Source organism: Magallana gigas, chromosome 1, assembly GCF_963853765.1.
Source record: "Magallana gigas chromosome 1, xbMagGiga1.1, whole genome shotgun sequence".
In the NCBI taxonomy this organism is placed as follows: domain Eukaryota; kingdom Metazoa; phylum Mollusca; class Bivalvia; order Ostreida; family Ostreidae; genus Magallana; species Magallana gigas.
Window position 1 is genome coordinate 33,218,985 of NC_088853.1, and position 22,946 is coordinate 33,241,930.

The following is a 22,946-nucleotide window of genomic DNA, read 5'->3' on the forward strand; positions in this document are numbered from 1 at the left end:
GACCGCTTGATAAATTCACAACAGTAATGTCCACACGAAATATTTATGCACGTTGGTTTATTTCAATTTTAATTCCCTTTGTGTACTGTAGGGTCTGATTCTGCTTAACTAGTGAGGGTACATGTACTTTCAGCTGAACTTAACAGTGGTAGTGCTAGTCTATTGGTAATTAACACTGAAAAGTTCAGTCCCAAAAACCAGACATTCAATGTTTCAGAGCCCGATGTTTATAGTTATATTTATGTTTATGAGATGTATTACATGTATAGAAAGACCTAAATGTTTTAAAGAAGATGTTGTATAAACACAATATATCGACAGTGTAAGACCAATTGCGGATGACTCTAACAATTTCAGCTCCAGCGTAAGGTGTTTCGATGTTTCAGAGCCCGATGTTTTAATTGTCTTTTTCCCTACACAAAGTTTTTACCATGGTAGCTGTCCACAACTAGTAGGTGCCATGAGAACATCAGCCCACGGAGTAAGAGCCTCCGATGTTTTTGAGTCAAGTCTTCTTTCATCTTTTAAGAAGTTGTATCAACACAATATGTTGACAATGTTAGAGCAGTTGCGGGAGAACCTAACAAAATCATTTCCTGGGTATTGTGTTTCGATGTTTCGGAGCCCGATGTTTTTATTGGGGTTTTTTTCATTTACTATTATTTTTACAATAGTAACTCTCCACCACTAGTAAATGAACACTTCAGCTAACGGGGTAAAAGCATCTGTTGTTTTCGAGTATAATGTCCTCTTACCTTTTTTTAACATATATATAAATAAGACTGTACAAGGTCGACACCGTTTGATAAACACAGCACTAATGTTGACAAGAAAGATATATACGTTGGTGTTTTTCATTTTAATTTCCTTGGTGTACAGTAGGGTCTAATTCCGTTAAACTAGAAATGGTGTATGTACTTTCAGCTTAACTAAACAGTGATTGTGCTACACTATAGGAAAGTAACACTGAAAAATTCGGTCCCTAAAGGACAGACATTCAATGTTTCCGAACCCAATGTTTATAATTCGATTTAGGTTAAATAGATGTATTACTGGAGGGCCTATATCTTTTAAAAAAGAAGTTGTATCAACACTATATGTTGACAGTGTCAGACCACTTGGGGGTGAACCTAACGATTTCATCTCCTGGGTATGGTGTTTTGATGTTTCGGAGCCCGATGTTTTTATTGTTTTTTTTCCCTTGCTATAGTTTTTTACAATGGTAGCTGTCCACCACTAGTAAACGAAAACTTCAGCCCACGGGGTAAAAGCCTCTGTTGTTTTGGAGTACAATGTCCTCTTAACTTTTTTAACATATATAAAAACAACATTGTACAACGTCGACACCACTTGATAAACACAGCACTAATGTTGACACGAAAAATATATACGTCGGTGTATTTCACTATTAATTCCCTTGGTGTACAGTAGGGTCTTATTCTGTTTAACTAAATGTGGTACATGTACTGTTAGGTTAACCTAACAGTGATAGTGTTAGACAATTGTTTACTAAAACTAAAAGTTTCAGTTTCAGTCCTCACAGAACGGCCATTCAATGTGTCCGAGCACGATATTCATAATTGTATTTATGTTAAAGAGATGTGTTACAGGAGGGCCAATATTTTTGAAAAAAGAAATTGCATCAACATGATATGTCTACAGTGTCAGACTACTTGGGGCCGAACTGAATAATATCAGCTCCGGGGTAGGGTGTTTCGATGTGTAGTAGCCCAATGTTTTTATTGTTTTTTCCCCAATTATAATTTTTACAATAGTAGCTGTCCACCACTAATAAGTGGCATGAAAATTTCAGTCCACGAGGTAAAATCCACCGTTGTTTCCGAGTACAATGTTCTTTAACCTTATTTTAACATATATAAAACAATAAGGCACAAGGTCGACACCGCTTGATAAACACAGCACTAATGTCGACACAAAAGATATATACGTCGGTTTATTTCATTTTTAATTCCCTTGGTGTACAGTAGGGTCTGACACTGTTAAACTGTAAAAAGTACATGTATTTTCAACTTAACGTACCAGTGAGAGTGCTAGTCTTTTGGTTATAACACTAAACATTTAAGTCCAAAGATAACATTTTACGGATAATGGTTCGATGTTTCCAAGCCTGATGTTTATAATTCGATTTAGCTTAGGTTGTCCATCCAAAACTATCATATTTCATATCTAATAGATTGCAAGTTTGATCACTAAAATCTTAGTGTGATTTTAACGAGTTTGTTAAATAATAAAGTCTCATCTTTGAAATCTTTCAAAAAATTTAATTTTGATAAATTTATCATATGTTGAAGTTAACATTGAAGTCTATGGGAAAAATGCATTTTTAAATATATTTCTTTAGTACAAGTCATTTTCTCACATTTCTCTTGGTAAAAAGTTGCAAAAGCTTTCTCCGTCTTCGAATATGCTAAAATAATTCATAGTTTACCATATTTTTTTCAGAAAATGATTTTTTTTAAATTTTCCTAAAGGGCAGACAACTCTTAAAAAGTTTTAAGTGCAAAACGTTTATTTAATTGACTTCATACATACACCCAAGTTTGGTTTATGTCAGTCTCATAATAGCTTCAAAATATGTATCTGATGTAGTATAGATCAATCAAAATTGTTAAATTCACCTTAGTTATAGATGGACTACCTTAAATAGATGTATTAAAAGAGGGCCAATATCTTTTTAAAAAAGATTGAATCAACACAATATATTGACAGGGTCAAACCACTTGCGGGTGAACCTAATAATTTCAGCACTGGAGTAGAGTGAATTGATGCTCCGGATCTCTATGGGTTTTTTGTGTGGGTTTTTTCCCTAACAATAATTTTTACAATAGAAGGAGGCATGAAAACTTCAGCCAACGGGGTAAGAGCCTCCGTTGTTTCCAAGTACAATGTTCTCTAACTTTTTTTTAACTTATATAAAAACAACACGGCAATATGTCGACCGACACCACTTGATAAACACAGCACTAATGTCGACACTAAAGATAGTTTTTTTTTCATTTTTAATTCCCTTAATTGGTGTACAGTAGTGTCTGATTCTGTTAAGCTATATAAAGTATTTGTACTTTCAGCTGAACTTAACAGTGATAGTGCTAGACTTCTGGTTACAAACACTGAAAAATTCAGTCCCAAGAGAACGGACATTCATTCTTTTCGAAGCCATGCCTTCATAATTGTATTTATTATATATAGATGTATTACAGGAGGGCCTATGTCTTTTTAAAAAGAAGTTGTATCAACACAATATGTTGACAGTGTCATAATACTTGCGGATGAAACTAACAATATCATATTCAGGGGAGGGTGTTTCGATGTTTCGGAACCTAATTTTGTTATTGTTTTTTCCCAAACCATAATTTTTACAATGGTAGCTTTCCAACACTAGTAGGTTCCATGAAAACTTCAGCCCACAGAGTAAGAGCCTCCATTGTTTCCGGGTTTTATGTTCTTTAACCTTTTTTAAACATATATGAAATTAACAATGTTAAAAGTCGACATCACTTGATAAACACATCACTAATGTCGGCACAAAAGATTTAGATGTCGGTGTATTTTATTTTTAATTCCCTTGGTGTAAAGTATGGTTTGATTCTGTTAAACTACATAGGGTATATGTACTTACAGCTTAACTTAACAGTGACAGTGCTAGACTTCTGGTTACAAACTCTAAAAAAAATCAGTACCAAGAGAACGGACATTCATTCTTTTCGAAGCCCGATCTTCATAATTGTATTTATGTTAAACAGATGTATTACAGGAAAGCTTATATTTTTAAAAAGTTGTATCAACACAATATGTTGACAGTGTCATACCAGTTCCGGATGAACCTAACAATATCTTTTTTGAGGTATGGTGTTTTGATGTTTCAAAAACCCGATGGTTTTATTGTTTTTTTTCCTAACTATAATTTTTACAATGGTAGCTGTCCACCACTGGTAGTTGCCATAAAAACTCAAGCACACGAGATAAGAGCCTCCAATGTTTTAGAGTAAAATGTTCTTTTACCTTATTTTAACATATATAAACACAACATTGTAAAATGTTGATGCCACTTGATAAACACAGCACTAATGTCGACACGAAATATATATACACATCGGTTTATTTCGTTTTTGATTGCATTGCCTTGGTGTACTGTAGAGTCTGATTATGTTAAACTAGATAGGATACATGTACTTTCAGGTACCTTAACAGTGATACGCAGCACTGTTAAGGCTTAGTACGAAAATATCAGCGGATTTAAATGTTCATAAACCGATGCATCTATCAATACGAAATATTTATGTAAAGTTATTCTTTCATAATATAAATATTATATAAAAAAAAACATTATAGTAAATGCAACTGTGTATTACACTTAGAGAACTTTAGTCCATATTGAAAGAGTATCCGATGTTTTCGAGTCAGATGTTCATTTTGTAAAATGTCGACATCGCTTGATAAACACAGCCTTAATGTCGATACAAAAGATATGTACGTCGGTGAATTTCAATTTTAATTCCCTTGGAGTACAGTAGGATCTGATTCTCTTAAACTAAATATGATACATGTACTTTTAAGTTTACCTACCAGTGATAGTTTTAGACAATTGGTTACTAACACTGAAAATTTCAGTCCCCACAGAAGGGAAATTTAATGTTTTGGATCCCGATGTTCATATTTGTATTTATTTTATGTAGATGAATTACAGGAGGGCCAATATCTCTTTAAAAAGAAGTTGTATCAACACAATATGTTGACACTGTCTTAATACTTGCGGGTGAAACAAACAATATCATCTTCAGGGGAGGGTGTTTCGATGTTTCGGAACCTAATTTTTTTATTGTTTTTTCCCAAACCATAATTTTTACAATGGAAGCTGTCCAACACTAGTAGGTTCCATGAAAACTTCAGCCCACAGAGTAAGTGAGCGTCTCAGAGAAAGTCATGCAATATTACCAAAATCGTCCACAAGCGTACATCTTAGATATTTTAAAAAGTGTTTAAAACTGAAAGATTATCCCATAAAAGTCCAAATTTTGAATTCAATTGCTTGCTTGTGTCGTTCTATTTTTAGCTGTGACCTAATTTGAATAATGGCCCAAATATGGATTAAAAACCAAGAAAAATTATGGAAAACAATGCAAATTGAGCACTAAAAAAAGAAAATAATAGAAAATTTCTCACAATTGTTTTATTTATATAAATGTTACCTAAAACTTCATTTTTCATAATAACAATTTAAATTATTAAAAACTGCCCACAGAACCATGAAAAAGAGATTTTGAAAACTGGCAGTTTGCCAATATTGCTAGATGTGTAAAAATAAACAACTTTGATAGAGGTATAAATATACCTGTAAACGCCTGCATCTTCAAAATTTATCATGATTTTTTAAGGAGAAGGCATAAGTGTAAATTTCTCAAAAATCCACTTTCGGACTCTCAAAGAATAACACGCAATGATAGTTTATTGACTGATACATTCCATCAAAATAAGCATATTCTAGCATATTATTAAATATTTTTATATTTCAAAAAATAAGTTATTAAATGGATTTTGAAAGAATAAATTAATTCAAAATTGATATTTTCTTGTCATATATTTTTGTTATATTGATATTATCGCTCCCCAAACCTGTAAATTAATTTTTGGCTGTGAAATATGATTTGTAAGATTTACCTCCCCTTTGATGCAATCTCTAGGCAGAGGAGGTTAAAAAAGTGAAGAGACGCCAAATGGAGGTCACATTGAAAACATAATTTATGACAATGGGGTGAATACAAGTTATTTGATCATTATGACCTTATCATTTTCCATCAGAAGGAACCATGAGATTATTTTAATCTAGCTTGACCTATTTGTTCATGAAAATGGATGAAAACGCACTAGGTTTAGCAGCTGAATTTCCTGCTATATGTAACTTTTATAATGGATCCGGAGGATCTAAATGTGATCTTGCAAACATTTGTTCTGTTTATGAGTGTGACAGGGATATTATGAATCACTTATACAGTTTACAAAGTGCACAAATTCTAGACAGGTGTGTGTCTAATGCTCACATATGTCCTGAGTACATAGTAATGTTGTATCGAAGTGGGTATTTCATCATCGATAAGGCAGTGCTTTCTATGAAACTATGCCTGAAGCACCGCGAAGAGTTGGGAGCACGGTGGAAAAGATCAAAGAGAACTTGTTCTTATCCTGGTCATCGGGGTAATATGAAAGCTGACAGAGGGGCCAGTCCAACAATGTGTAAAGAACTCTGGTTAAAAACAAGGCAGATTATTCCAGTAGGATCAGGTAAGTTATTTTTACAGTCTTCTTAATTCAGGACGTTGAAAGAGTATGTAATATAAAATGTTATGAGAAAATAAGTGTATTTTATAAACAGGGGATATCTAGGAGGACCTCTTTATCTAAATATAGATGCAATATAGATATGAGGGTCTGTAAAGATTAAAAATTACTTTAACAATTGACCTTAACTGTACATGCACGGATCCAGAAATTTTTTCCAAAAGGGGGGGGGGGGGGAATCCAATGAAAGATAGTTTTGTTTTCTGGGGGAGGGGGAAGGGGAGTTCTTATTGTGTATAAGTACTTTAGATCACTACAGTGTGTTTTGCTTTAAAAACTAATTCAATTTTACAAACATATGAAAAATAAACTAAATGGAAATAACTTGTCACAATCAAAACATGTGTCAAATTGTGTTACAATGCACAGTGTAGTAATTGAACTTTGATCTTATGTGCAGTATTTACTTGTAGCAATTTGCAAAAGGTGCTCAATGGATCATAAGAAGAATGTGTCCCCATCATACAATGTAGAGTATGTAGAAGAACTAGGTAATAATTTTGCTGTATATTATTTAGTTATATACATAAATGTAATAAACTGACGAACATGCATGTATACAATTAGAAATTGTAAAGGAATATATTCTAATTATTGAAAGCATTGTAACATGTCAAATGATATCATCATAAACATTTTAAGGATTATTTTCATAAGTCAAATGTTAAGAACATACATGAACATGTAGATATGCATGCATGAACAATGGATTTGAAGCTTAAGAAATTTTGAAAAATTTAAAACTGCATGTATTGTGATATATTGTGCAATACCAGGTTTGTTAATTATAGATATATATATGCAACTTGGGGTTGTCAATGATACATTTTAGCTTCTCATATGGGTATTATTTTTAAAGTAATTGTTAAGAAGACCTTATTGTTTTACTTTCAGAGTGGTGTAGACAGATTTGTAGAATTCTTCACACAGACAACAGCACAAAATCAAAGAGTCATGGTATCAGACACATTTTTTTCGATGAAATTTAGTGCATTTTCCATATGTAAATGAATTATACCAGATATTCTTTCTGAGTTAATGACTTGATTTTGGATATTCTCATGTATGCGCATAAAAATGCAAGTTTACATTAAATTCCAAAGCTACATTACCCACATAAATGGGATGAAAGAATCATTTTTAGGGACAAATTATAAATCAATCTATTCATTTATCTGTAATTTCATCTGTCTGTTAGTTAAACCAAATTTTTATACAAAATTCAGAAATATACAACAAATGTTTAGCATAAAATCAATCTGAACAGAGATTTGCATTATACCTATATAGGTGAACATCTACAGTCCCACTTGATTGACATACAAGTGCTACATGTACCAGCTATAGTTGAAAACAAAGAAACAGCATTTGATATTGATGTACACAGTAAGTACACAGTTCAATTGAACAGAAACATGTATTGCTTGTGAAACAGCTACATCAGCATCATTGTTGGTGGTTTTTTAACTCGATCTAGATGCAAGTACAGGTATATGTGTAACTATATATGTAAAGATAAACCAATAACCTTTCCCAATTCTTATCAGAAACAGATAAATAATAAAAGAGTGTATATATATCTAAAGGTCTTTAGCAATATTGCTTTGTTTTAATTGATATGTGTGTCTTCCCTAAATACAGGTGTACCAATTAAGTTCACAAGACACAGACACAGTGGGTACAGACATGGAGTTTGAAATTCTCTGTAAGTGTATGCATGCAGATAAATTAAGCCACAAATCAATTACATGTAAAGCATATTTACAAGCTATATTAGCCTCAACTGATGTCTTTTTTGGTGTTAATATTATCTTATTTCCTATAAATTTGACAAATATTCTTCTTAGGTGTAAAATGCATATGTGTACTGTAAATGTTTAATGTGCATTGTGTATAAAAAAAAGTTTAAAAAATAAAAATGTATGCAGTGCAGTATGCAAACCAATGTCAAAAGTAATTATGACTCGGTAAAAATTCTTGGAACTCTAAGAGAAATATCATTCTGTCCAACTGTCTGTCTGTCCATTAACACAATTGTGTGACACAATATGTCACAAGTAGACCATATAAGGAGGATTGTGTATCTTGAGACTATGTCAGTTTTTTAGTATCTATAATGAATTATTAGTATTCCGCTCCGAAGGAGAAGGGGGTATACTGTTTTACCCTTGTGTGTCTGTCTATCTGTAACAAAAATTTCTGTCACAGTTTTCTCAGCAACTGGCTGTTCATCACAGATGCTTCAAATTTTAACACACACTTTGGATAGGCATGCCATATAGTGGGTTTTATTTCTGTACCATGTGTACATCAACTTCCTGTTAAATGTAGATTTGTACATATATTCACATCAGAGCGAGGGTATTACTAGTGAGCATTGGTCACTTGCAGATATCTTGTTTCCATTATTAGAGCTGCATATTCATTTAATAACTCATAAGTGTATCTAAATATATCAAAGTTTGATCAATTAATAAATAGATCATGGTAAACCAATATACTGAGACAAATCATAGACATTGACTATGCAAATCATACTACCTGAGAAGATCATACACATAGCATTTATACATGAATTCACATTTTCTAGTTACCGGTAGATTTCTAGTAATGAAGCACACTGTATTGCTTTCCAGCCACAAGTTCTTGTTACCCTTCCTTACCATCATCCCAAGACTGGTATGAGCAGAACACCAAAAGAAAAACTAAATGAAGCATTACCGAGACTTTCAGGTAATTTAACTGAAATCAATTTATGCAGTAATTTTCAAGAAACTTGTTAGACAATTGCTTTCAAATATGCTGATGAATCAAAACGTCTTGTTTGTTTTAAAAAAACAGCATTCGGGATATGCTTGATTGTAACTAGTAATACATGTATATATATATAAGAAATATAGTAAGGGATGCAAGCACGCACTAAGACCTGTTACACAGTGAGTGATGTGGCATTAGGGCTCTTTGCTTATTCTTAGTTTTGAAGATTGATAATATTTTAGTGAGAGAAAGCAACTTAAAAAGTAAATTATTTTGCAGAGTACATTACTTCATTTAACAAATTTGTGAATTTCTAAACATTTGCTGGTCCTTTCTGGTACGTCATATCATTTGTAAAATTATATCATAAAAATAACAACTTTGTTTATAGATAACAAGTTTCAACCTCTGAAGTCTCAACTTACAAGACCTTGGTCTGAATTAGCAAAGTCAGCAAAGTATTACTACATCAGCAAGGCCAAAGAAGCTGTTATGATAGTCCTGTCCATCATAGCCCCAGGACAAGAGGACACCATTCTCTCAAAAGTCAGTCCATCCTCTACAAATGAAAGTGATGCAACAGACAAAGCTACACAACAGTTGATAGAGGCATATCATGTCACAGCAGACAAAAAAACCCAGCTGCAGATCTTGTCATTATTTGCAAACAACTTTACAAAGGAAAAGCTTCTTCAACTTGTACCATCACTGACACAATCCAAAATTGATGCCGCCAGAAAACATGCTTCAGTGATGGGACCAGGACAGATACTAAATCCACCAAAGATATACAGAATACGTCTGACCAGACCAAAATTGCTACACTTTCTGGAATATGTATCTATGCCCTCTATTTCCCAGGTTCTTGGTTTTGGTACCATGCAACTTCATTTGTCAAGTGGAGAAAAAATACAAATTCCAAAAGTTATTAGAAATGCCGTGAGTGCTAGAATCATTGCAAATTACCTAGAGTATTGCAAGGAAACAGAGTTCCAAACTTTCAGCCGTGCATCTTTGTACAGAATCCTGAAAGCCTGTCGAGCATCAAAAAGGAAAGCAATGCATCCGTGGACTTGACAATACTACAGCACTTGGAATGAATGCCATGGAGTCATTACAGAAGGTTGTAACAAGACTTGGGGAATATGGATTGGATATGGAGAAAAAAGACACTCTGATTGATATGATCAACATCTGTAATCAGCACTTGAAATTTGATGTGAAAAGCCATTTCAGCAGAAGTTCCTCATGCAGTAATCATTGTACAATGTTTGCCCTGAGTGATCCAACAGACACATGCTTTTCTAGTAACTGTGATCATGACCATTCAGACATTTGCTCAAATTGTGTTTTGACACACAAACTTACAGAGGGCATCACTGAAGCCACTAAAACAGTCAGAATACCATCTGAGGATTTGATGGAGGAATTGCAGCATGAAATTACCATGGCAACAAAAGCCATCAAGGACTGGAAGGCTCATCTTCTTAGAACCGTGCACCAAGACTTTGCAAGATCAGATATCCTACAACACCTTGAATCAAACCAGGGATTTCTTATAATGGATTGGGCCATGAAGTTTCTACCCCTCCAGTACAGGGAAACACAGTCAGACTTCTTTGGAAAAAAGGGCATTAGCTGGCATATTTCATGTTTAATTACCAAGAAGAGTGACCCTGAACCAAGAGCTAGCATCTTGTCAGACCATCTTGACTTGAACACCTATATCCATATCCTTGAGAATGGTACTCAAGGTTGGTTTTCCGTTGCTCATATTATTAGACACCTTCTTTTGACTCTATCAGTGCAGTTTCCAAACCTGAAAGAGATCTACATGAAGACAAACAATGCTGGTTGCTATCACTGTACACCACTAATCTCCTTTATCAGTCAGATCGAATCACAGTCATTTTCCTATTACCATCAAGGAGTTCAACTTCAGTAAAGCACAGTCTGAAAAAGATCTTTGTGACAGTAAAACTGGTTCCTGTCGAATGCATGTGGCTAGATTTCTGAATGAGGGAAATGATATTCTTTCTGCCTCAGACTTGAAGAGAGCCTTAGAAAGTAATAATGGATTGAAAGGAACAAAGACCTGTGTTATCTCCATTGACAATGCAGAGGAGCCAAAGATAAAATCCAAAATTTCTCAGATTAGCCTTCTGAACAATTTCAGATTTGATGTGGATTCAGTTATTGCAAAAAGGGCATATCAGATTGGTTGTGGACGCCTTATTGAGACTAATACTTTAAAGGATCAGCATCTTAATGTTGGAGAAATGAATGGTTTTGAGGTAAATGTTATTTATAAAAATTAATAATCATTACTTGTATAATGTTCGATTCAATATCATAAAGAAGACATACTAGCTATTTTGTCTGTGTTATATAAATTACAAATGCATTTACTATATAGTTTCTGTAGTATAATTACAAATGTATGTGCTATATAGTCTAAAAATTACAAATATAATTTGGATTTTATTGCTTTATAGGTGTTAGAAGAATTTCCATCTCATGCAGTTGATGTTGGGCAAGTCTGTGTTAGAATGAGGAACCCAAACATTCAAAATGAAATGGAGGAGGAACAGGACCAGGATCAGGACCAGGGGCCCCTGAATAATGATTTGTATGCATGTCCAGATCCCTATTGCCAGAAACAGTATGTGAGGTCTGCTAACCTTGAGAAACATCTAGCATTATGCAATCACCTTTACAGGAAAGCTGAAGAGACCGGAATTGATTGTGGCATCAAAATCTGGGTTGAGAAGTGTTCTGCCATCCGAGAGAAATATGCTCACATTTGTGAGACAGTGTTGTCTCAGAGTTGTGATACAGGTATCTTTTCCCAAAGTTCAGGAGGATGGGCATTGAAATCTGTTGCTAAATGCAATAGGTTCTCCTTAAATGTTAAGGAGTATGTAAAGAAGATTTTTGAAAGCTGTGAAAAGACAGGAAAACGGCCGAATTATGCAGCTCTAAGTGGAGAACTTCAAAAAGCTTGTGATGAAAATGGACAGCGCCTTTTTAGACCATTTGAAAGGCTAACAGCAAATCAACTGAGAAACTTGTTTGTATCATATATTAACAACAAGAAGAAAAATTATAGGGATAGACAGATTCTTTTAGTGGAAGTTCCAGAAACAGATGAACATCTTCAAGAAATTGTCATGAATCTTAAGGCAGAAGAACGTCAGCAGACTGTATCTGACATGTATGAAAATGTGTTTTATGCAGCAAATACTTAATTTACCTTTGGATATCTCTGTGGCAACCTGTATAACATGCATTTACATGGAAATTATCAATGTTTTATACTTTAAGATATTTGTAAAGGTGAAAAATTCCAGGTTTTAAAAAAAGTACACTCAGTATCTGTATTTTAGCATGAATGTATTTCTTATTACATTTGGTATTTATCTTTTATGATTGTGTGAGCATGGCAACTTACAGGTTACGTTAGTCCAATGATTCATTTCATTTATAGATAAGTTCTATATAAATGATTATTATCAGTTCTAAATAGACACCACCAAAAGTTAACACTCTGAAGGTTCAATGCACTGTCAGTAATATATTTAGGTTTTCTCTGGAAATTAAACAAATGCAAATGATTGTATTTCCTTGGAAACAAGTTTTTTCATTTTAGTAACCAATTTTATTCTAGTATTTGAAAATATTGGAATTAATATTTGCAAAGCTTATTTTAGAGTAATAACATTTAATTTAGTATTCTCTGTTAAAACCATAAAGCATAAGAATTTTTTTTACCTTCTTCAAAGAAAGTGATAAAAGTCCAAAATGAGGAAAAACAACATGCAGTTTGAAGTTTTTATGAATAACAGTAATATACGTAATGTACTTATATGATGGCGCTATTAATGACAACTTGTATTTCCTGTTTTGAAATATTCAAAGTTAATTTTTATTATTTTTTGCTGTATAAATTGTCAAAATAATGCTGTGATATTTCAGAACATTTCTGGTATAGATTTAAATGAATTGAAAGTTAGCCATTTTAACGTTTTTTTTGTAAAAATGAAAATACCAGTCTTATTGGTGACCTCATATCTGACATATATTATAGAGTCCAAAGTCAAATTTTTTATATTGTACTATTCATGGTCTGTACTTATAGGTGTAATTGCAATAAAAGAAATTGAAGCGTTTACAGACCCCAAATTAATGCTTTGTAAGTTGGTAAAATTTGAACATTTCATTAAACGTAGCAATTTGAAAAGTTTATGACCTTTTTGTACTTCAACTAGATAAGTTCTATATAAATGTACCTCCCCAGATGATATGCTAGACAACATGCTTTTACCCCCTATAACTAGTTTCTATGCATGTATTATCACTGTTAGTTGAGAGGTCCTGAAATATGTGTAGATTTCATGATTTTTGTTCCCATTTTTGACCCCTTGTTCTATTTTTAGTAACATGCGTTTTACTCATGAACTATGCCAACCATGACAAAAACATATGTTGCAAATTTTATGGCATATTGATACTATGTTGCACACCAAAATTGATATCGATACACCAACCATGCTTGTGGACTCTTTTGCATGACTTTCTCTGAGATGCTCACGTAAGAGCCTCCTTTATTTCCGGAAACTATGTTTTTTAATGTTTTTTTAAACATAAATAACATTAACAATGCTAAAAGTCGACACCACTTGATAAACACATCACTAATGTCTACATGAAAGATATATATGTCGGTGTATTTTATTTTTAATTCCCTTGGTGTACAGTATGGTTTGAGTACTTGTACTTATGGCTTCACTTAAGAGTGATAGTGCTAGACTTCTGGTTACAAACTCTAAAAAATTCAGTACCAAGAGAACGGACATTCATTCTTTTCGAAGCCCGATCTTCATAATTGTATTTATGTTAAACAGATGTATTACAGTAAAGCTTATAATTTTTTAAGAAAAAGTTGTATCAACACAATATGTTTACAGTGTCATACCATGCACTTTCGGATGAACCTAACAATATCTTTTCCGAGGTATGGTGTTTTGATGTTTCAAAACACGATGGTTCTCTTGTTTTTTCCTAACTATAATTTTTACAATGGTAGCTGTCCACCACTGGTAGTTGCCATAAAAACCCAAGCACACGAGATAAGAGCCTCCAATGTTTTCGGGGCAAATGTTCTTTTACCTTGTTTTAACATATATAAACACAACATTGTAAAATGTTGATGCCACTTGATAAACACAACACTAATGTCGACACGAAATATATATACACATCGGTTTATTTCATTTTTAATTGCCTTGGTGTACAGTAGAGTTTGATTCTGTTAAAATAGATAGGCTACATGTACTTTCAGTTACCTTAACAGTGATACGCAGCACTGTTAAGGCTAAGTACGAAAATATCAGCGGATTTAAATGTTCATAAACCGATACATCTATCAATACAAAATATTTATGTAAAGTTATTCTCTCATGATATAAATGTGATATAAAATGGAACAGTATAGTAAATGCAACTGTGTATTACATTTAGAGAACTTCAGCCCATAGTGAAAGAGTCTCCGATGTTTTCGGGTCAGATGTTCATTTTGTAAAATGTCGACATCGCTTGATAAACACAGCCTTAATGTCGATACAAAAGATATGTACGTCGGTGAATTTCAATTTTAATTCCCTTGGAGTACAGTAGGATCTGATTCTGTTAAACTAAATATGATACATGTACTTTTAAGTTTACCTACCAGTGATAGTTTTAGACAGTTGGTTACTAACACTGAAAATTTCAGTCCCCACAGAAGGGAAATGTAATGTTTCGGAGCCCGATGTTCATAATTGTATTTATTTTATATAGATGTATTACAGGAGGGCCATTATCTTTTTAAAAAGAAGTTTTATTAACACAATATGTTGACACTGTCTTAATACTTGCGGGTGAAACAAACAATATCATATTCAGGGGAGGGTGTTTCGATGTTTCGGAACCTAATTTTGTTATTGTTTTTTCCCAAACCATAATTTTTATAATGGTAGCTTTCCAACACTAGTAGGTTCCATGAAAACTTCAGCCCTCAGAGTAAGAGCCTCCTTTGTTTCCGGGTTATACGTTCTTTAACTTTTTTTAAACATATATAAAATTAACAATGTTAAAAGTCGACACCACTTGATAAACACATCACTAATGTCGACACGAAATATATATATGTCGGTGTATTTTATTTTTTTAATTCCCTTGGTGTACAGTATGGTTTGATTCTGTTAAACTACATAGGGTACATGTACTTACAGCTTCACGTAACAGTGATAGTGCTAGACTTCTGGTTACAAACACTAAAAAAATTCAGTACCAAGAGAACGGACATTCATTCTTTTCGAAGCCCGATCTTCATAATTGTATTTATGTTAAATGGATGTATTACAGGAAAGCTTACATTTTTTTTAAAAAGAAGTTGTATCAACACAATATGTTGACAGTGTCATACCAGTTCCGGATGAACATAACAATATCTTTTCTGAGGTATGGTGTTTTGATGTTTCAAAAACCGATGGTTTTATTGTTTTTTTCCTAACTTTAATTTTTACAATGGTAGCTGTCCACCACTGGTAGTTGCCATAAAAACCCAAGCACACGAGATAAGAGCCTCCAATGTTTTCGGGGCAAATGTTCTTTTACCTTGTTTTAACATATATAAACACAACATTGTAAAATGTTGATGCCACTTGATAAACACAACACTAATGTCGACACGAAATATATATACACATCGGTTTATTTCATTTTTAATTGCCTTGGTGTACAGTAGAGTTTGATTCTGTTAAAATAGATAGGCTACATGTACTTTCAGTTACCTTAACAGTGATACGCAGCACTGTTAAGGCTAAGTACGAAAATATCAGCGGATTTAAATGTTCATAAACCGATACATCTATCAATACAAAATATTTATGTAAAGTTATTCTCTCATGATATAAATGTGATATAAAATGGAACAGTATAGTAAATGCAACTGTGTATTACATTTAGAGAACTTCAGCCCATAGTGAAAGAGTCTCCGATGTTTTCGGGTCAGATGTTCATTTTGTAAAATGTCGACATCGCTTGATAAACACAGCCTTAATGTCGATACAAAAGATATGTACGTCGGTGAATTTCAATTTTAATTCCCCTGGAGTACAGTAGGATCTGATTCTGTTAAACTAAATATGATACATGTACTTTTAAGTTTACCTACCAGTGATAGTTTTAGACAGTTGGTTACTAACACTGAAAATTTCAGTCCCCACAGAAGGGAAATGTAATGTTTCGGAGCCCGATGTTCATAATTGTATTTATTTTATATAGATGTATTACAGGAGGGCCATTATCTTTTTAAAAAGAAGTTTTATTAACACAATATGTTGACACTGTCTTAATACTTGCGGGTGAAACAAACAATATCATATTCAGGGGAGGGTGTTTCGATGTTTCGGAACCTAATTTTGTTATTGTTTTTTCCCAAACCATAATTTTTATAATGGTAGCTTTCCAACACTAGTAGGTTCCATGAAAACTTCAGCCCTCAGAGTAAGAGCCTCCTTTGTTTCCGGGTTATACGTTCTTTAACTTTTTTTAAACATATATAAAATTAACAATGTTAAAAGTCGACACCACTTGATAAACACATCACTAATGTCGACACGAAATATATATATGTCGGTGTATTTTATTTTTTTAATTCCCTTGGTGTACAGTATGGTTTGATTCTGTTAAACTACATAGGGTACATGTACTTACAGCTTCACGTAACAGTGATAGTGCTAGACTTCTGGTTACAAACACTAAAAAAATTCAGTACCAAGAGAACGGACATTCATTCTTTTCGAAGCCCGATCTTCATAATTGTATTTATGTTAAATGGATGTATTACAGGAAAGCTTACATTTCTTTTTAAAAGAAGTTGTATCAACACAATATGTTGACAGTGTCATACCAGTTCCGGATGAACATAACAATATCTTTTCTGAGGTATGGTGTTTTGATGTTTCAAAAACCGATGGTTTTATTGTTTTTTTCCTAACTTTAATTTTTACAATGGTAGCTGTCCACCACTGGTAGTTGCCATAAAAACCCAAGCACACGAGATAAGAGCCTCCAATGTTTTAGAGTAAAATGTTCTTTTACCTTATTTTAACATATATAAACACAACATTGTAAAATGTTGATGCCACTTGATAAACACAGTACTAATGTCGACACGAAATATATATATACACATCGGTTTATTTCATTTTAAATTGCCTTGGTGTACAGTAGAGTTTGATTCTGTTAAACTAGAAAGGCTACATGTACTTCCAGTTACCTTAACAGTGATACGCAGCACTGTTAAGGCTAAGTACGAAAATATCAGCGGATTTAAATGTTCATAAACCGATACATCTATCAATACAAAATAGTTATGTAAAGTTATTCTTTCATAATATAAATATTATATAAAATGGAACAGTATAGTAAATGCAACTGTGTATTACACTTAGAGAACTTCAGCACACGGTGAAAGAGTCTCCGATGTTTTCGAGTCAGATGTTCATTTTGTAAAATGTCAACACCGCTTGATAAACACAGCACTAATGTCGATACGAAAGATATGTACGTCGGTGAATTTCAATTTTAATTCCCCTGGAGTACAGTAGGATCTGATTCTGTTAAACTAAATATGATACATGTACTTTTAAGTTTACCTACCAGTGATAGTTTTAGACAGTTGGTTACTAACACTGAAAATTTCAGTCCCCACAGGAGGGAAATTTAATGTTTCGGAGCCCGATGTTCATAATCGTATTTATTTTATATAGATGCATTACAGGACGGCAGGTGAAACTTACAATATCATCTTCAGGGGAGGGTGTTTCGATGTTTCGGAACCTAATTTTTTTTATTGTTTTTTCCCAAACCATAATTTTTATAATGGAAGCTGTCCAACACTAGTAGGTTCCATGAAAACTTCAGCCCACAGAGTAAGAGCCTCCATTGTTTCCGGATACTATGTTTTTAACGTTTTTTTTAACATATATAAAATTAACAATGCTAAAAGTCGACACCACTTGATAAACACATCACTAATGTCTACAGGAAAGATATATATGTCGGTGTATTTTATTTTTAATTCCCTTGGTGTAAAGTATGGTTTGATTCTGTTAAACTACATAGGGTACATGTACTTACGGCTTCACTTAAGAGTGATAGTGCTAGACTTCTGGTTACAAACCCTAAAAAAATTCAGTACCAAGAGAACGGACATTCATTCTTTTCAAAGCCCGATCTTCATAATTGTAGGTAATTTAATGTTTTGGAGCCCGATGTTCATAATTGTATTTATTTTATATAGATGCATTACATGAGGGCGGGTGAAACTAACAATTTCATCTTCAGGGAAGGGCGTTTCGATGTTTCGGAACCTTATTTTTTTCCCAAACCGTAAGTTTTACAATGGTAGCTGTCGAAAACTAATAGGTGCCATAAAAACTTCAGCGCACGGAGTAAGAGTCTCCGTTGTTTTCGAGTACATTGTTCTTTAACCCTTTTTTAACAGACATAAAAATAACACTGTAAAAGGTCGACACCGCTTGATAAACACAGCACTAATGTCGACACGAAAGATATATACGTCGGTGAATTTAATTTTTAATTGCCTCGGTGTACTTAAAGGTCTCATTCTGTTAAACTAGATAGGGAATATTTACTTTCAGGTTCACTTAATAGTGAAAGTGGTAGGTTATATGTTAATAACATTAAAAACTTCACTCCCCATAGACCGGACATTCAATGTTTTCGAGCCAGATGTTTGTAATTCAATATAGGTTAAATAGATATATTACATGGATATTTTGATGCCTGACGTTTTAATTGGTTTTTTCCCTAACTATAATTTTTACAATGGTAGCTGTCCATCACTAGTAGGTGTGATGAGAACATCTGCCCCCGAGGTAAGAGGCTTTCTTGTTTCGGAGTACAATGGTTTCTTACCTTTTTATAACATATATAAAAAAACCAATGTAAAAGGTTGACATCTCTTGATAAACACAGCACTAATGTCGACGAGAAAGGTAAATACGATGGAGTATTTCATTTTTAATTTCCTTGGTGTACAGTTGGGTCTGATTCTGTTAAACTTAATATGGCACATGTACTTTTAAATTAACTTAACAGTGATAGTGTAAGACCATAGGTTACTAACACTGAAAATTTCAGTCCAACAGACTAGACATTCAATGTTTTTCGAGCCCGATGTTCATAATCGTATTTATGTTAGATAAATGTATTACAGGAGGGTCTATATCTTTTAAAATAGAAGTTGTATCAACACAATATGTTGACAGTGCCAGACCACTTGCGGGTGAAACTAACAATTTCATCTCATGGGTATGTTGTATCGATGTTTTGGAGCCTGATGTTTTACCGTCTTTTTCTTAACTATAATTTTTACGATAGTAGCTGTCCACAACGCGTAAATTGAAACTTCAGCCAACGGAGTAAAAGTCTGCTTTGTTTTCGAGTACAATGCTCTCTGATCTTTTTTCAACATGTATAAATTTAACAATGTAAAAGGTCGACACCGCTTGATAAACACAACATTAATGTCGACACAAAAGATATATACGTCGGTGGATTTCATTTTTAATTCCTTTGGTGCACAGTAGGGTCTGATTCTCATAAAATAGATTGGGTACATGTACTTTCAGGTTAACCTTATAGTGATAGTGTTTGGCTATATGTTAATAACACTGAAAATTTCTGTCCCCATAGAAAGGACATTTAAAGTTTTCGAGCCAGATGTTTATAATTCAATATAGGTTAAATAGATGTATTACAGGAGGGCCTATATCTTTTAAAAAAGAAGTTGTATCAACACAATATGTTGACAGTATCAGACCACTTGCGGGTGAAACAAACAATATGTCTCTTGGGTAGGGTGTTTCGATGATTTGAAGCCCGAAGTTTTAATTGGTTTTTTCCCTAACTATAATTTTTACAATGGTAGCTGTCCACCACTAGTACGTGTAATGGAAATATCTTCCCACGAGGTAAGAGGCTTTCTTGTTTCGGAGTACAATGGTTTTTTACCTTTTTATAACATATATAAAAATAACAATGTAAAAGGTTGACACCTCTTGATAAACACAGCACTAATATCGACACGAAAGGTATATACGTCGGTTTATTCCATTTTTATTTCCCTTGGTGTACAGTATGGTCTGATTCTGTTAAACTTAATATGGTACATGTCCTTTTCGGTTATCTTAACAGTGATAATGTTAGAAAATAGGTTACTAACACTAAAAACTTCAGTCCCCACCGAACGGACATTCAATGTTTTCGAGCCCGATTTTCATAATTGTATTTATGTTATATTTGTGAATTACAGGAGGGTCTATGTCTTCTAAAAAAAGCATTGTATCAGCACAATATGTTGACAGTGTCAGACCACTTGCGGGTGAATCTAATAATTTCAGCTCCGGGGTAGGCTGTTTCGATGTTTTGGAGCCCGATGTTTTTATGGTTTTTTTCTAAAACCGTAAGTTTTACAATAGTATCTGTCCACAACTAATAGGTGCCATAAAAACTTCAGCCTACGGAATAAAATAACACTTTCAAAGGTCGACACCGCTTGATAATTACAGCACTAATGTCGACACGAGAGATGTCGGTGTATTTCATTTTTAATTTCCTTGGTGTACACAAAGGTCTGATTCTGTTAAACTAGATAGGGTACATTTACTTTCAGGTTAGCTTGACAGTCATAATGTTAGACTATAGGTTATAAACACTGAAAATTTTGGTCTTCATAGAACGGACATTCAGTGTTTCCGAGTCCGATTTTTTTAATTCGATTTAGATTAAATAGATGTAATAAAGGAGAGGTTATATCTTTTAAAAATGAAATTGCATCAACACAATATATTTACAGTGTCATAACCAACTGCAAGTGAACCTAATAATATCATCTCTAGGGGAGGGTGTTTTGATGTTTCGGAACCCAATGTTTTTATTGTTATTTTCCCCAACTATAATTTCTACACTGGGACCTGTCCACCACTAGTAAGTGGCATGAAAACTTCAGCCCACAAGGTAAGAGCCTTTGTTGTTTCCGAGTACAATGTTCTTTGACCTTTTTTTAACATTATATAAAAATATCACTTTAAAAAGTCGACACCGCTTGATAAACAAAGCACTAATGTCAACAAGAAAGGTAAATAAGATGGTGTTTTTTTCATTTTTAATTCCCTTGGTGTACAGTAGGGTCTGATTCTGTTAAACTTAATATGGCACATATACTTTTAGATTAACTTAACTGTGATAGTGTAAGACCAAAGGTTACTTACACTGGGAATTTCAGTCCCACAGACCGGGCATTCAATGTTTTTGGAGCCCGATGTTCATTATTGTTTTATTTGCTAGAGGGCCTAAATCTTTTAAAAATAAGTTGTATCAACACAATATGTTGACACGACCACTTGCAGGTAAACCTAATAATTTTATCTCCTAGGTAGGGTGTTTTGAAGTTTTGGAGCCAGATACTTTTATTGGTTTTTTTTCCCAAACAATAAGTCTTACAATGGTAGCTGTTCACAACTAATAGGTGCCATTAAAACTTCAGCCCACGGAGTAAGAGCCTTCATTGTTTTCGAGTACATTGTTCTTTAACCCTTTTTTAACATATATAAAAATAACATTATAAAAGGTCGACACCGCTTGATAAACACAGCACTAATATCGACACGAGAGATGTATACGTCGGTGTATTTCATTTTTAATTCCCTCGGTGTACAGAAAAGTCTGATTCTGTCGACACTGCTTGATAAACACAGCACTAATGTCGACATGAAAGATGTATATGTCGGTGTATTCATTTTTAATTCCCTTGGTGTACAGTATGGTCTGATTCTGTTAAACAAGATACGGAGGGTACATGTACTTTTTGGTGAACTTTACAGTGGAAGTGCTATCTAAATGCTTAGTAACACTGAAAATTTCAGTCCCCATAGAACGGAAATTCAATATTTTCGAACGCAATATCTATAATTCTCTTTGTGTTCAATGAAAAAAAAAATGACAAAAACAAACTCAACCATCTCAAAAATCCATAAAACAAAATACAAATTTATAGGAGAACAACATGGAACTCCAAAAAGAATCAGAGGCCTAGGAGGAGTGAGCATCCTCTGCTGACCGGTCGTACCCGCCGTGTGCTCCTTGAGATAATTTGGCATGTCATAATCGATGTAAATGTCAAAATCGGGAAAATGTCACAATAGGAAAAAAAACGAAACGTTGATTTTTTGGTTTGTTTGGGATGGTCAAAATACAAACCTTGAGCCATTACATTGAAGGTAGCATCAGGTGCTTAGGAGGAGTTAGCATTCTCTGCTGACCGGTCACACCCGCCGTGTGGTCTTTGTCGTAATCTGGACAAAACGGAAAAGTCCGTAGACAATTGGGTGTTAATTATGGTCTAACAATTTGTATGAAAAACTTCAGTAAGAATGCAATCCAGTGGAAGATTTTATTTGCCCACAAGGTCTTTGTATCGACCAAAGAACTTACGAAAAGATGACTTCAAACGAGACTGTGGATTGTCCCGTTAATCAACTTGTTTGTCAGTAGCTTGCCTCGCCTTAGAAACTGTTCATACGTATGCCCTTGTATATCGAATTAACTGAGAGACAAAAACACCATATTCAGTTTATGAAGGTATATTGCTACATAAGTAAGGAAGGCTGACTATAAAAAAATTGAAGTCAACGCGTTTATCATAAAGTTTTGTTGTTAGGTTACCTTCAATGTCCATTTCCAGTAAAATATCCAAATAT

General features: G+C 33.7%; 2 protein-coding genes and 1 long non-coding RNA gene across 3 annotated transcripts in view; all 3 read left to right on the forward strand.

The window, feature by feature from the left end:
• LOC136275849 (uncharacterized) overlaps positions 1-5,759 on the forward strand; it is a 33,723-nt gene extending 27,964 nt beyond the window's left edge. The window contains exon 4 of the mRNA XM_066085952.1: positions 5,703-5,759. Within this exon, the coding sequence (XP_065942024.1) occupies positions 5,703-5,759 (57 nt within the window). The remainder of the gene's footprint in view (positions 1-5,702) is intronic.
• LOC105324258 (uncharacterized) lies at positions 5,565-9,373 on the forward strand. Its single transcript, XR_010707698.1, has 6 exons — positions 5,565-6,300; positions 6,771-6,848; positions 7,252-7,314; positions 7,648-7,743; positions 7,999-8,062; positions 8,994-9,373. It is a non-coding gene; the product is annotated as an uncharacterized lncRNA (long non-coding RNA).
• An 85-nt stretch (positions 9,374-9,458) lies between these two features.
• On the forward strand, positions 9,459-13,629 carry LOC105323967 (uncharacterized). The gene is made up of 2 exons (XM_066066374.1): positions 9,459-11,408; positions 11,610-13,629. The coding sequence occupies exons 1-2, from the start codon at positions 11,109-11,111 to the stop codon at positions 12,360-12,362; spliced, it is 1,053 nt and encodes a 350-aa protein (XP_065922446.1). The 5' UTR covers positions 9,459-11,108; the 3' UTR covers positions 12,363-13,629.
• The last annotated feature ends 9,317 nt before the right edge of the window (positions 13,630-22,946 follow it).